Source organism: Macrobrachium rosenbergii, chromosome 2 (assembly GCF_040412425.1).
Source record: "Macrobrachium rosenbergii isolate ZJJX-2024 chromosome 2, ASM4041242v1, whole genome shotgun sequence".
Classification (NCBI taxonomy): domain Eukaryota; kingdom Metazoa; phylum Arthropoda; class Malacostraca; order Decapoda; family Palaemonidae; genus Macrobrachium; species Macrobrachium rosenbergii.
The window spans coordinates 92074421-92089178 of NC_089742.1; the positions used below are offsets into that span (position 1 = coordinate 92074421).

At 34.9% G+C, this 14758-nt stretch overlaps 1 protein-coding gene across 1 annotated transcript in view; it reads left to right on the forward strand.

The window, feature by feature from the left end:
* hiw (highwire) overlaps positions 1-14758 on the forward strand; it is a 1788684-nt gene that overhangs the window by 531948 nt on the left and 1241978 nt on the right. Inside the window, 1 exon segment of the mRNA XM_067112237.1 lies at positions 10126-10350. Coding sequence (XP_066968338.1) covers positions 10126-10350 — 225 coding nt within the window.

Sequence of the window (14758 nt, forward strand, 5' to 3'; positions counted from 1 at the left end):
ATATATGTATATATATATATATATATATATATATATATATATATATATATATATATATATATAGTGTAGCTACATAATTTCACATAAAATTCAAAATACTGTATGTGAAAGCACTAAGAAAATTGTGAAAATTTTTAGGCCTTAAATATTTCAAGTAGATGTGCCTTTTTATTTGTAAAACTTTTTTTTATTTTCATTTTCTATACAAATGTTTATTTTACCTCATGTATTTACATTTTCTTATCACTTTGTAATTGCTATGTTTAAACAATTTTTTTTCAAAACGTTATGAAGTGATTCTTTGCTTCGTATAAATCCTAATTTTCTGTCATGATGAAATCTTTCAAACATAAAGATTTTCTTTCTAATGCAGAAATTTAGCTGTATTTCATAAATAACATGTGTCAAAGTAATCTAAATGTGTTAACTGTGGATCAAACTGTGGCCCTTAAAAATGGTATATTAGAGAATAATCCTCAATTTCTTCATGGGTTAAGCATCTTAACCATCCCACAAATAACCTGTGTTGAGTTGTTATCACTACTGGCAGCATTTGTCAAAACATATGCCATGTTTCTAGGTGTATTATTTAAATTTTAATAGAAAATAATAATGACAATTTAAATACAAAATAAATTTCAGCGTGAGAGCATATACTGTATGCCTAACACCGCACATGACTTGATTTATCTTGTATTAAAGATGAATGTATCTGATACTGGACAATGATGTATATGGCATCAGCACACTGACTCAAATCAGCGGCTAAAGTCTCTTCCTAAATTTGTCATGCTGTAGCCTATTTTCTTGTTTTGTAATAAAATGTACTGTTTAGATACACTTTGTACAAAAGTGAAAAATCATTTTCACTCTCTAGTAGATAACACACATTATAGTAGCCATATAAGATGGGTATCACTTTTTCCTGTTTTGCTGCCCAAACTGCTTAAGATAGCCGGACTTTTAAAAACTTGTGAGTAGGTGTACGAGCCCCCTACCCCCACCTCCTCTTTATTCTCATTCTCATTCTTGCCATAGACCAATCTGCCTCTATTCTTCTGACAATTTCAAGCTTCCTTTGACAGGTCAGTGCCCCTCTCACCCTTTTAGGATGAGATGGTGCCATACAAATAATACAAAGCACCAAAGACCAAAGTAGCAGCACCTGCAATGCTGCAGGCACTGCAACAAAGGCCATGTGTTGTGTGGAAAGCATCACATATACAGCAGACACTTGATAACCATTCAGAAAAGTGACATCACATATGACTGAACAATGAAGAAAAAAAGGGCTATGTTACTGAGTACATTGATACTTTCTGGATGTAGCCAGTTAGAGAAAGATATGTTTATGATGCATATAGCTACTTGCCATTAAAAAGCAAAAGAATCACAATGACATGTAATGAAGCATGTATGTCCACCGATAATGGGAAAGCTTAACAAAAATACAAATGCTTGTCCACCCACACACCTTCTACCATATGCTGTTGAACTGATGACCTGTTCATATCAGCCATTTAAAAGTGATTAAGTGACATAAGATGATGTGTCAAGTGACATCATGCTTTTAAGCTAATAACAGTCATGAAAGTGCTCTCTCTCTCTCTCTCTCTCTCTCTCTCTCTCTCTCTCTCTCTCTCTCTCTCTCTCTCTCTCTCTCTCTCTCTCTCTCTCTCTCTCTCTTGTGTGTTGTCATTTTAACTGGTTTTTTTATAATTTTATGCAGTAAAAATTATGGCAAGCAAATGCCAAGAAATAAAAAATGAGAAATGATACAGGGGAAAGGAAAGGGGTGCGTGTGTGTGTGTCATAGGTACTGTATGTTGGGGAGCTTGTTAGTGTCTCTCTCTCTCTCTCTCTCTCTCTCTCTCTCTCTCTCTCTCTCTCTCTCTCTTGCATTGTGCATGATTATTTTATTACAAGTTGATATCCAGTAATAAGATGTGAACAAACATGAACCAGGAAAACAAAACAAAAAGTATTTTTAGCAACTGTGAAGGCTCTCAAGAAATCAAACAGCCACCTACCCCTTTGAATTCATCCTGCATGGCCTTATCACCCCTCTCTGCCTGAGAAACTCCCGTTCCCAGCCACACACACCTACATAATCCTTTTTCTGCTTGCTTATGCCTGCGAACAGCGTTACTAACACTTCGCTGTGCGTGTGCAGTGTTGCCAGCTGCTCTCATCCCAATCTGCTCAGCCTTTTCACCCCCACCTCACCCCCAGAAACTATTTTCCCACCCCCCCACCCCTTATAACCCTTCTCAGCGTGGTTATTCCTGTAAGCAATGTTATCAACACTTCCACATGCCTGCGCAGCATTACCAACCATGAGAGCATGGTTTTTTTGTTTTAATGAATTGCGTCAGTATATTGTAATCCTTCAATTATCTATATCAGTAGAGCTAAGGGCCCATCAGATAATGCCGATATCCAGATAATGGTGAGTAAAAAAATCTAGGGGTGTTCAAGGTCACCTAACCTTGTTAATATGACATAACTGTTAACATTCAGTATGCCTAACAACTACCATGACACTTAAAACTGAAAACTTTATGCAAGAGGCAATTATCTACGTTTTTCCCCATATTTGTAACAAAATATACTGCATAAATACACTTTGAAAAAATGCAATCCCTTCTTTTTCTCTCTTCTGTAAATGACACAGTTCAGTAGATAGGTAGCCTACCTTTGTTTACCCACAGCCTACCATGGTTTTATCACCATTAATGTATTTTTATACATCAACTTTATCAGTTGGTACCATATTGCATTACCATACACGAGATTCAAAATGTGTGTGAACTATTGACCTAGGCTAGGTAGTACACTCAAAATATCCATTTGCATAAGTCAAACAGGCTATTACAGATGTATATAAGATCAAGGTAATGGTAGTAAAACTGATATTTTGCTTATTGAGTCTTATTTATACTTTATTATCATGTTATTTCTTCATTGTAAATAGTATAAAAACCAATCGTCTGTCTGCCATTTGCAGTAAATAATGTTTGCATTCTCAGAATCAGCTGATTGGGCTTACTAGCGAAAGAATTAGGAGAGTTGATTTTAGTTCCTTAAAGAAACTAATATATTACTGGAATTGTTATTTGTATTTTTGTACATAAATATAAAACAGCTAGCTATACAAAGGTAAATGAACATGCATTTGGTTGAAGTAAAATCCCTCAAAATTGCAAAAGAGCTGTCTCCTGATTCGTTTGTTTATATCATACTCGATGTTGTTTATGATTGTTCTTTGGTAAATGGCTGTTTGTTATAAAAGATAGGTATTTATTGTTACATAAGCCAAAAGTTTGGTAATCTTGTTTGAAAGCCTAGTCTAGTACAATGTACCAAAAATTAAATTGTTTGGTTTGTAATACACAGTGATTGTGCATTACATTACAACCCTCTTTTTACATCTTTAGTGCAAATAGCATTTCTCAATGATAACTGTTCAAAGCAAGTTCATTTTAAGAAGACTTCTAAGTGGTTATTGGAATTAATGAGTGCATGCGTATGTACATACGCTGGGCACACAATTGTGTTTATCTTTTGTTTGTAAAAATAAAAAATGAGAGAATACAATAAAAATGTAAATGAGAATACTGTAGTATAAAGTATATAAATAAAATAGTGAAGGGGTGTATGAGTGTTACTGTATTAGGCTTTGATGTAAACATACCTCAGTTGTTGTTCTCTCTCTGTCTCTCTCTCTACCATATCTCATTACTGTATATATCCTTTAGTGAAATATTAATTGCTGTACTATAAACATAAAAACACAAAACTAAACAAATTCCAGGTTGTCACCGGTGCCATGAAATGAGTGAGTCCATACGTACATGTTGCTTTTTTTTTTGCTTTGGTCGATTTACGGTACCATATTTCATTAACAATTTAGTTGGCTCTAAGTATGATTATCACACATATAACAGTACACAAGAGGATATTTTATCACTGTTGATATTTCATATCTAATCACCAGAGAAATATTTAAAATGAGAAATTCATATGTAGGCAAGACAAAACCAAACAGGCTGTAGTAAGTTTCCGATGGCATCAAATGAGTGTATGCATACATACATACCCTACTCACGCCATTGCATTCATCTTTTGGTTTGAAAAATAAAAAATGAGAAAAGAGTACAGTAAAAATATAAACAAGAATATTGTAGCATGAAATATAAATAAAAGAATAAAGAAAGGAGTGTGTGTGTTATTGTACTGAGGCTTCGATGTAAACATACCTCAGTTCTTGTTCTCTCTCCATACTGCCCCTCTCCCATGGCACCCAGCCTTCCGACCGACCGCCCACCTTGGAAACTTCTAGAGGTCTCCCCCACCCCCCATAACCCTTTCTCAGTCTGTTTGAGTGGAAACTGTGTTACCAACATTTTGTAAGGCCACGCAGCATTGCCAACCACCGGGGGCCGGTTTTTTTCATGTTTTTTCAAATTTATATATAATATATCTTTGCGGCATTGGTCCGTGTGTATTGGACAATGTCGAGTGTCCGATAATCACAATCTGGATTGCAGATTAGGTGAACATTGATAATAAAGGGACTACTGATTAACTATCATCATGATAGCTTATGAATTGTAGCCCAGTGTTTTAACGTTTAATGTTTTGGTAATGAAATATAACCGGCTAATCTTTACAGTACATTTTTTATTTTACTTTCATAAATAATTTTCAATTCTGTTAAGTTTTTTATACCATCTCTTTTCATATTTTGTAAAAGCTCATAGTAATTATGAATTTTATGGCATGTGTGAATTGTAGTTCATTGTTTTGTTGCAGTTTGTCCAGGAGAATTAAAATGCATAAGTTTTTTGTGTTCATTATTACAATATTTTCTGTTTTAGTTTCTTTTGTTATTGATTTCTATGTGCATATGACTATACCGTACTTCTAGTTATATCCTATGAAAGTATTAAATTTGGTAAAAGCTTATGTTAATACTGTATTGGCTTTGGTGTGGGAATTGTAACTAAATGTTTTGATACAAAATGTAGCCTGGCCTTACTGTTTGACTGCTTAGAAAATCAAGACTTTTGGGGAAGAAGCAGTCATACATTAAGTCAAATATTACTTCATTATGAATTGTACAATAATTCAGAATAATTCTGCAGCACTCTTCCAGTAGATTTCATTTACAAACAATAACTATTCTTTTGATAAATGCAGGGAAATAGGTTTATCTCGTTAGATCACTGTTAAGCAGAGTCAAGGAGGAAACTCAAGTTTGAATACAAACATTAAGCACAATTACTAACACACAATAAGTAACAGTTGTTGTTGAAGTTATGAGAAAAAATACACCTTTTATAATGGTTGTTGAAAAACACTAATAAAAGGAAAAATCTGTCCTTAATCTTGTCTTTTATCTTATGACGTCACGCATGGGTGGGAAAGGACAACTGACTCACATAAATAATAAGAAGGAAAACAAGCGAACGCTCAGCACCTGATTTGTAAGGTTATTGATCAGTAACTTGCATATACTGTATACACTGTATATATATGGATACAATGGAAGAAGGAAAGAGGAAATACAATTATGTTGCATATATACAAAAATAAACGGTGACATTACTGTAAGCCTAGTTCCTCGTTGGGAGAGTTGGTAGAGTTGTGGGCTAGCACTCGCTAGACCCAAGTTCGAGTCGCCGGCCGGCTAATGAAGAATTAGAGGAATTTATTTCTGGTGATAGAAATTCATTTCTTGCTATAATGTGGTTCGGATTCCACAATAAGCTGTAGGTCCCGTTGCTAAGTAACCAATTGGTTCTTAGTCACGTAAAATAAGTTTAATCCTTTGGGCCAGCCCTAGGAGAGCTGTTAATCAGCTCAGTGGTCTGGTAAAACTAAGGTATACTTAACTTTTTTATTGTTTTCCAATCAGCAGATTACTGACCCAGCTCACTTAAACCCCAAATTTACTACTAGGAATGAAGAAAGAAAATATGCTATAACTAAAATGTGGAATAGTTTGCCCAGCACAGTTTTGGAATCTTCTGACCTCCAAATGTTCAGGCAAGGAGCAAATTCGTTCCTACTTTTTGCTGATGTAACCTGAATTCAGGTGTATTGGTCTTATTTCCTATTCCCTTGTTTTTATTTATTTATCACCTTTTCTTATAACTTGTCTCTCTGCAAGTTGATTTCCCTTTGGAGCCCTCTTGGTTTTATAGTCTGTTTTCTATCTGCCTTAGAACTAGTACAGTATAGGTAGTTTTATTTACACTACTGAAAAAAAAATGTATTTCGTATCCAGCATTTTTTAATCTATATATCCAAAATGCAACGAATAAACAATTCACGTTAGCACCCTTCATGAAAAGTTGCATTTATAACATTATGCATGTAACATTTGACAGGAATCACAGTTGCAATTTTTTAGTGTACTTTCATAGACCTGTGTCTACAAATGTCTCTGAAGAAAGCAGTAATTGCTACAAATGCTGATAGACATACTTGTAAGTATAAGAGTAACATCTTTTAGTATAGTAAGATATTGCTACAGTATTGTAGTAAAATGAAAAATATAGCTGAAAATGAAAAAGCAGGAAATTGCTTCAATACACCAACCTTAAATCATTGTGTGAGATTGTGTTTCATGTTTAAAAGTCTGGAAAGTTTTGGAGAGTGTTGCAGGAATGTTTTGAGCAAGCATCCATGATGTTTTATAGGGATGATGAGGTGGTCAGCCGCTGCTAAGAGGTTATCCTTTAGGAACTCAAAATTTCAACCAATTGGGGACTCCTCACTTTCCAGTGGTTTTGAATTGATGAAACTTGACTTGTAAAATCAAGTGGTTGACTGTGTGAGAAAATGCATTGATGTTGCAGTAATATTTATAAGTATTTTTGTTTGAATTAAAATCAGAAAGCTATTTTGTTGTGAATTCACGAATGACTTGGAGTCTTTCCCTGGAATGATATAGAGAAAAAGCATTTTGAAGGTAGCAACAGAAATTGGCAGAGAGGGAACTGTCAGTAAAATTGATGAGGAAGAGGGAGAACTTATTGAAGGAAATAAAATGATTGACTTAATTATTGTGGAATTAGAAGAACTTATTTTATTATTGGGGAAATAGGAGAACTTGGGTAATTATTGGCAGGAGATAATGGAGAATAGAAAGGAGCAGAAGAACAAATGGTGTGAACATTAGAGAAATTTGCTAATGTTTCTGATTGCACAGAAGAATCAAAAAGATACAGTTTAGACTATACTTATATGGAGGTTTGGTGCCAAGACTCCCTGTGTTAAGCAGAACTTGAATAGATTTAGATCCCTAATATAAAATGGCAGAATATATCTTACACGGTATTTGCTTACATAACATCTTCCCGTAGAGTATAGAGTACACAGTTTAAATAATCTCCAAATTACTTTAATGCTAAAACAATGTTTATTCTATGTAAATATAGTAGTTATTCACTTTTTGTGTAAGGAATGCTTAATATAAAAGTATACTTGTTGAGTACTAGTGGAATTGAGTACTAGTGCAACATCTTAACTGTTGATTATATACATATCACATTTCATCAGTAACAACATGACAGTTTTTTATCTAAAGTTTTTATTTAATGACCTGAATGAGAAAGTGTAATCATAAAATTACTGGAAATACAGTACAGATTTTAAATTAATAAAGAATTAATAGATTTGCTGTCAGTTGCTTAAAAACTTGTAAAAAGCCAGTTGCCAACTGTAATTATTTGGAAAACACTTGTCCAAACCAACTATCTTTAAAAATAAAGACTGCTCTTAAAGTGCATTTATAATTCCATAAATGTAAATAAGTACAGTACAGTATGTGATTGTTCACAGTGATCCCAGTAAAAGCTCATATATCACCATATTCACACTGTTGTCAGTCTTGTAAGGATACCTGTACTGTCAATGGAAGGACTTTTGAAAAACAGATGAAAGAAATGGCAAAATTTTACTAGAAATGTCAGTCTTTTGCAAAGAAGTGTAAAGGGGTGCTGTAACAGTGACCAGCTGAAACTGTTGCTCCATCTCACTAAGGCAAAAATGGTATGGAATTTGTCAACTGAAAGAAGACAACTTTTTCTAAGAATAATGCCATTGTAAAGAGAAACCCACAAGATTCTTGTGTATAACTTGTTTACCAGTAAATATTTACATATTACTTTGATCTCGAGTACTTTCAGATCCTAACTGTGACCCTTTTTCAAGAGATGAGGTAGTCAGGCTGGTTCAAGGCCCAGCAATCTTCTGGAACTTCTCCTCCCTGTGCTGTCATTTATATGATGCCTGTCGTGGTTTCCATTCTCTTGAGAGTTGTTAATCTCCTCCTGTCGGTCTGATATCCTGATCTGATGGTCAGGATATCAGACCGACAGGAGGAGATTAATAACTCTCAAGAGAATGGAAACCAGGACAAGCATCATATAAATGACAGCACAGGGAGAAGAAGTTCCAGAAGATTGCTGGGCCTTGAACCAGCCTGACTACCTCATCTCTTGAAAAAGGGTCACAGTTAGGACCTGAAAGTACTCAAGATCAAAGTAATATGTAAATATTTACCAGTAAACAAGTTATACACAAGAATCTTGTGGGTTTCTCTTTCCATCTTCAGAAGAAAACTGAAAGAAGTTTTTGTTTGGTTAATAATGCCATTTCTTGGCTAATCATCACTCAGTGATCTGCACGCACAAGTAGAATGAGAGGTTTGGTTTTATGACTGTTTGGGAAAGTTGGAAAGTGGTACATTTCTATATGAAAAGCATCTCGTAAGAAACATTTTTGTTATGGCTAGACTTTTCTTTTAAAGAATGAGAAAAGCAGATAAAAAAATCATGTTAGGTGGCACTTGTTTAAAACCTATCCAGTTGTTGATTTCAAAAAAGAAATAGAATGGCATCACTTAGACCATTCTGTTTTCAGTGTGAGAATGATGCAGGACTTCATAATTTTTTCATGAAATTTGCTTTTACATGTATTTCAGTACACTTTATATATTTTGTAGGAGTGAAATTGTTAATAGAAGATGCAAAATATTGCAAGAAAGGTATGTGGAGAGTAGAGCTGGATTGTATTATTGGAGAATTTTTATCATATTGACAGAGTACTGTAGATACCAGAGGAATAAGTCATTTAGCTGTTGATTTGACAAGCAAAATTCCAGAAAGTATGATGACCATCTATATGAAAAAACAAGTATAACATGCCCTTTATGGATAACATAACTACATCAACATTTTTAAAAATCTATAAGTGACTTTTATGATCTGGTAAATGTGACAAAAAATATCTGGCCATTTACAGTTAACACAGCAAAATTACAGCAGAATTAGAATGTGAAATTGTGAGTGAAAATACTAGTTATACACAGTGTATTGGTATCAGTAGTGATTGCCCTATGATGCAATTTTAAGTACCATTCGGCAAGATGTAGTTGTTTCAGGGTCATTTACTAGTTAAAAATATCAGAACTCTCATCTTGGGTTAAGGGTTGTTAAGAGCCCTACCAAAGTCTCTATAATTTTTATATATATACAAGTTTTGATCGTGCTTTTATTATCTATTTATTTTAATTTTTGTGCATTTTTAGGCATCATGCAGTTGACATTGTACTTAACTGTGCTTGTGAATTATAGTGAATTGATGAATAATAACTACTTTGATTCAAACTGAGGAGCAGCTAACAAATTACTTCAATTGATTAACAGTATTTCCTTACTTGGTTTGGTGGTCATTTTTTTATTTAGAGAAATTAAAGTTTGAAGACTGTTTAGAATATCTGACTCTAATTTGAATTTTATCTTTTTCCTAAGTATATAGGTTTAGCAGCATAAAATGTAATGTCCTTTTTTTGCTTTTGTTTTACTTTTATTAAATGCTATACAGGTATCTGCTTTAGCATGTTTATTTACGTCTTAAAAACACAAGAGATACTCTATATTTGCATCACCTTTATGTGGACTTAAGTGATTTTGATTGCTTATTTTGTTAGGTAGCATGATGCATTAGATTTTGCCTTATTGTAGTGATTTGCTTTTATGTTCATGAATCCTCTATTTTTCACCATGTGTAATCTTAGCCATTGTAGCACACATGCCAATATATTGTTAACAGAGTTAGATGGTCAAGGTTCAGCACGAGACAGCCAGTTGGGAAACCTAGGCCAGTTTGAGGCTCGACTGCTACGCCTTCTTGCTCCTCATGCGAATGCTGCAGGTGACAGCGGTGACAGCAGTGTGGCCAGTACCGGTATTGGTTCTTCCACAGCTGCCAGTCCTGACTCTGCTGCCATTGCAGCTGCTGCTCCCTTTGATCCCCTTGCTGCCAGTAACATCCTAGGTTTGTTTTGCTGCTTTTATTTTATTTGGCAAATGCCCCCATATTTCTATTAATTTTTTTACCTCGGTTTTTGTTTATTAATTACATTGTCTACCCTTTTATATCCAAATGGATGTATTTTGATAAATTAACATGAGCAGTTGTGAGGAATGGATATTTCATCAGGGTTAGCCACAGCTTTTCATCTTCCAAAGTCCGTAGTTGTAGATCAAATTTTAACTTCAGCTGCTGTATTTGTTTTGCCGTAACATAATTAAATTTGTAAATCAACTGTAAATACAATATTTATAGTAATACCTCTTGATGAAAGTTGTGTACAGATATGAAGATAAGCAACTTGGTTCACAACTACCCAGGGAATATCCTTGGAAATACTACTCACAAAAATGTTATATATTGGCAAGTAAGAGTGTATTTTTCTTAAAAACTGTGCAACTATTTACATATCTCAAGTGTCATGGTGATACCATGCTTAAAATCCCTCTCACATGGGGAGGACTTTCCTAAAGGTGTAAAAGAGCTACAGTATTGAAAGATCGGAATATTTTCCCCATTTTTGAGTCCAGTTGCCCTATATTTTTTGTTTTGCTTCTCTCTTCCATTTGTTTTCTCATCTTGTATTGTAATGACAGGCCACTGAATGACAAAGTGGCTAAATCATGAGTATGATAGTTGATCTTTGGTATTAAAAGTATTCTGAGCTTGGATGGCATGCCTCATTTTACTCATAAAACTCCACTATCTCAAGTGATCATGGAATGTAAAAGTTTCATATGCCAGCTCCTGTTAATAGAAGTTTTGTCTATCTTCTCTGAGCACTATGTTTGATCCTGGCTTACTCTGCAACAAGTGGTGCTAGGAGCATTGCACATACTTAGGTAATATCATTTTCATAGATATGTCAAAAGGGGTTCATGTCTCTTCTGTATTATGATAATTAAGGATACTATTTAAATGAATATCTTTAATCTCTTTCATGGCAAGTAACTTATCTTTTGATTATTGATGATTAACAAATTTGCATTTGTGTAAACAAACTCCCTGCTCTTGCTTTGTGTAAACCCAAATAATGAACAGGTCTTCCAGATATTGTTGATGTCCAGATAGTGATAATACAGATTGTTGAGAGATTACTGGTGTGTATGTACTTTATATATAATATAAAAAAAACAGGTTTTGACCTAGGAAAAGCCTATTTTTGGTAGTCACTATGGAGTCCTCAAGGAGTTTTAGCTGGTCTCATGGCCGGGTTTTGTGTCATAATGATAAACAACATAATGTGATGGAGTGTGTAATGGACTCAAAGATAAGAGGGCACTTTGCCTTATCTTCAGCGAAGCTGTACCCGTTTTTCCGTCATCAAAACTTCCTAGAAGAAGAAGTGTTCATCGCACATGCACAGTCTGTCATATTGTTGACAAACAGACTGGCACAAAGACCAGGAAGCCATTACTTTCTGTTGGTCAATGCAGGATGATCCTATGCCTTTTCGTCAGGGAAGTGGGAGGGTTTTGAGGACTCGACAGCGACTACCAAAAATAGGTTTTTCCTACGTCAAAACCTGTTTTTTGATAGTGTAGTCTCTTGTTTTGTCCTCAGGGAGCTTTACAAAGAAATTAACAGGTGATGAAAAGGCTTAAGCTCTCAAATTTTAATCTCAACAATCCAAAGAAAAAACATTTCTGATCTGAGGTTAATCCACAAGTTTCAAACCCCATTCTTTATTCCAAATACCCCTCAGGTTTTGGTAACGAACAAAAAACTAAACAGTGAACTTATGTTTTTAGTGTGAAGTTCTACAGTGACTAACCTAAGCATGCTGGGTTTGGTTGCAGTCTTGCACCTTCCCCAGTGATAGTTAGCATACCCACCCATCAAAGAGACCCCTGGTTTTTCACTGTATCGCCTATGTGGTTAGGACTGACCATACCACCTACACCTACTGATACACAGTTTAATCGAATTTGTTTTAGCTCGTGGCAGTAATGTTTCAAGAATACTGTCTGATGACCACCCTGTACATTCAGAGACTTCTTCAAAAGAGACATTTCTGAAGAAGGCCAACGATGTACTTGCTTTCCTAATATCATGTGACCTAGGAAAGGAGAGTGGATTTTTGATGAGGGACACTAAATTTATTCTCAGCCCTTGTAGAAAGAGTGGTTTATTTGCTAGGATGTAGAAAAATCAGACCTTCTGGGATACTTGCCGTGACATCTAGGTAAACCTTGAGCCCTTGAACCTGACATGATGTTTTGTCTGCTAAACTGTGTTTTCTTATCAGAATAGGAGATATCCTTCTTAAAGGATTCTCATTCTTGGTCAGGAATGATGGGTCAGGGGACAACAATAATTGGTCGACTGTTTGTGTGAAGTATCGTCCCAGTCTAAGAGAGCCCACCCCAGTTCTCTAATACGAGTTCCTGATGCTAATGCAATCAAGAAGATTGCCTTTTGCAGCATGTGAGTTGTGGTTGTATTGGATCCTGAATTGAGGGGTTGATAGAAGTGTAAGCACCTTGTTCAGGGACCATGTAATTGGAAGCCTTTCAGGAGTGGACCTTTGTGGTGCAAAAGACCACAGAAGGGAAGTGACAGTTTCTATACTAGAGTCAATGCCAAACCCATAAAGTAAGGATTCTGTTAATGCTGCCTTGTATGCCATGATTGTTGTAACAGCAAGGCATTTGTCTTCAAAAAGGTACATAAGAAAATTTAAAAGCATTTCCATAGAAATCTCAACTGGGCTCTCAGTATGGATATAATCTAACCATATCTTCTATACGGACTGGTATTGTTGGATAGATGACATCCGTAGTATTTTCAATAGGTACCTAGGAATGTTGGGTGAGTAATTTTCACAATAGACATTATTTAAAAAATCCACTCGTGAAGGTCTCGGCTCAGAAATGCTTCAATGACTTTCCCTCCTACTGCCTGGGATAGAACAGCAGACGGTAGTGGAATTGATCTCTTTGCCCGTTGTTGGAGTAATAGGAACCAATGCATGTTTGGCCAATTTGGGGCTAATAAGTAAGCTGTTCCATTGAAGGTTAGAAGCTTACTCAAAACCTTCGAGATCTGGGATAATGGAGGAAAAAGGTATAGTCATCCCCTGATATTCACGGTCTCATAATTCATGGTTTCACTGATTTGTGGATTTTTCTGTGGGACATATCCCCAAATTATTCGCAAAAAATTCTGCAATTCGTGGACTTTTTCATAGAGAAATATTCACTAATTGGTGTATTTATTTTCATGACTAAATACATTTTTTATGATAAAAACGTGATTTACTAATTTTCAGATATTAATATTACACACAGAATAATATCATAAAATGTATTGTATTTTATGTATTTAAGTAAATACTATACTATACTGAAGTTGTGAATCCCTGTTCTGTAAAAAGAAAGTGGGACAGCCTCAATACTTTACGAGAGAAAATGGCTCTGATTAAATGTAGTGTATTTTTATTTTATTTTTCACGATGCCAGATAACTCAAAATCATTCATTCATTCATTGATGTTATTTTCATGACTGAATACATTTTTTATTATAAAAACATGATTTACTCATTTTCAAATATTAATATTAACATAAACACAGTATAATATTATAAAATATATTTTTTCAATGTGGTTAAGTTCATACTGTACCAAACTTGTGAATTCCTAGTGTTTCCCCTGTTCTGTGAAAAGAAAATGGGACAGCCTCAATACTCTGAGAAAATGGCTCTGTTTGAATGTAGTTTATTTTGGTGTTATTTTCATGACTAAATACATTTTTTATGATAAAAATATGATTTACTAGTTTTCAGATATTTATATTAACGTAAACAGAGCATATCATAAAATTTATATTTTTTAATGTATTTAAGTTCATACTGAACTTGTAAATTCCCAGTGTTTCCCCCTGTTCTGTAAAAAGAAAATGGGACAGCCTCAATCTGAGAGAAAATGGCTCTGATTGAATGTGGGGGGGACTTGAGTTTAGCTTTCAGACTTAGCTGTAAGCCATGTATTTTTAAGGGTAATGTTGTAAGATGAATTTGAAATTATATTAAAATGTTTTAGGATGATAGTTTAAGATATATTTGGTGTTGGAACCATTAAATAGGCAGTTATAAATGGTTTTATAGGTAGTCTTTGGTGTCTGACCTGTTTAAATATGCAGTTATAAGCATTTTTAGGGGGGTGTCAAGTATTCGCGGATTTTAGCTATTTGCGGGGGGTTATGGTACCTATCCCCCGTGAATACCGGGGGTTTACTGTATCGTCCTCCATTTGTTCCAGTCTTGTAGGAAGGCATCTCATGCTGTTGCTTAACAGTCCAAGTTCGGAGACACACTGTACATTGGGGATTGTGATTCCCATATGTGGCGAACAGGGCCACTTCTGGTTGTGG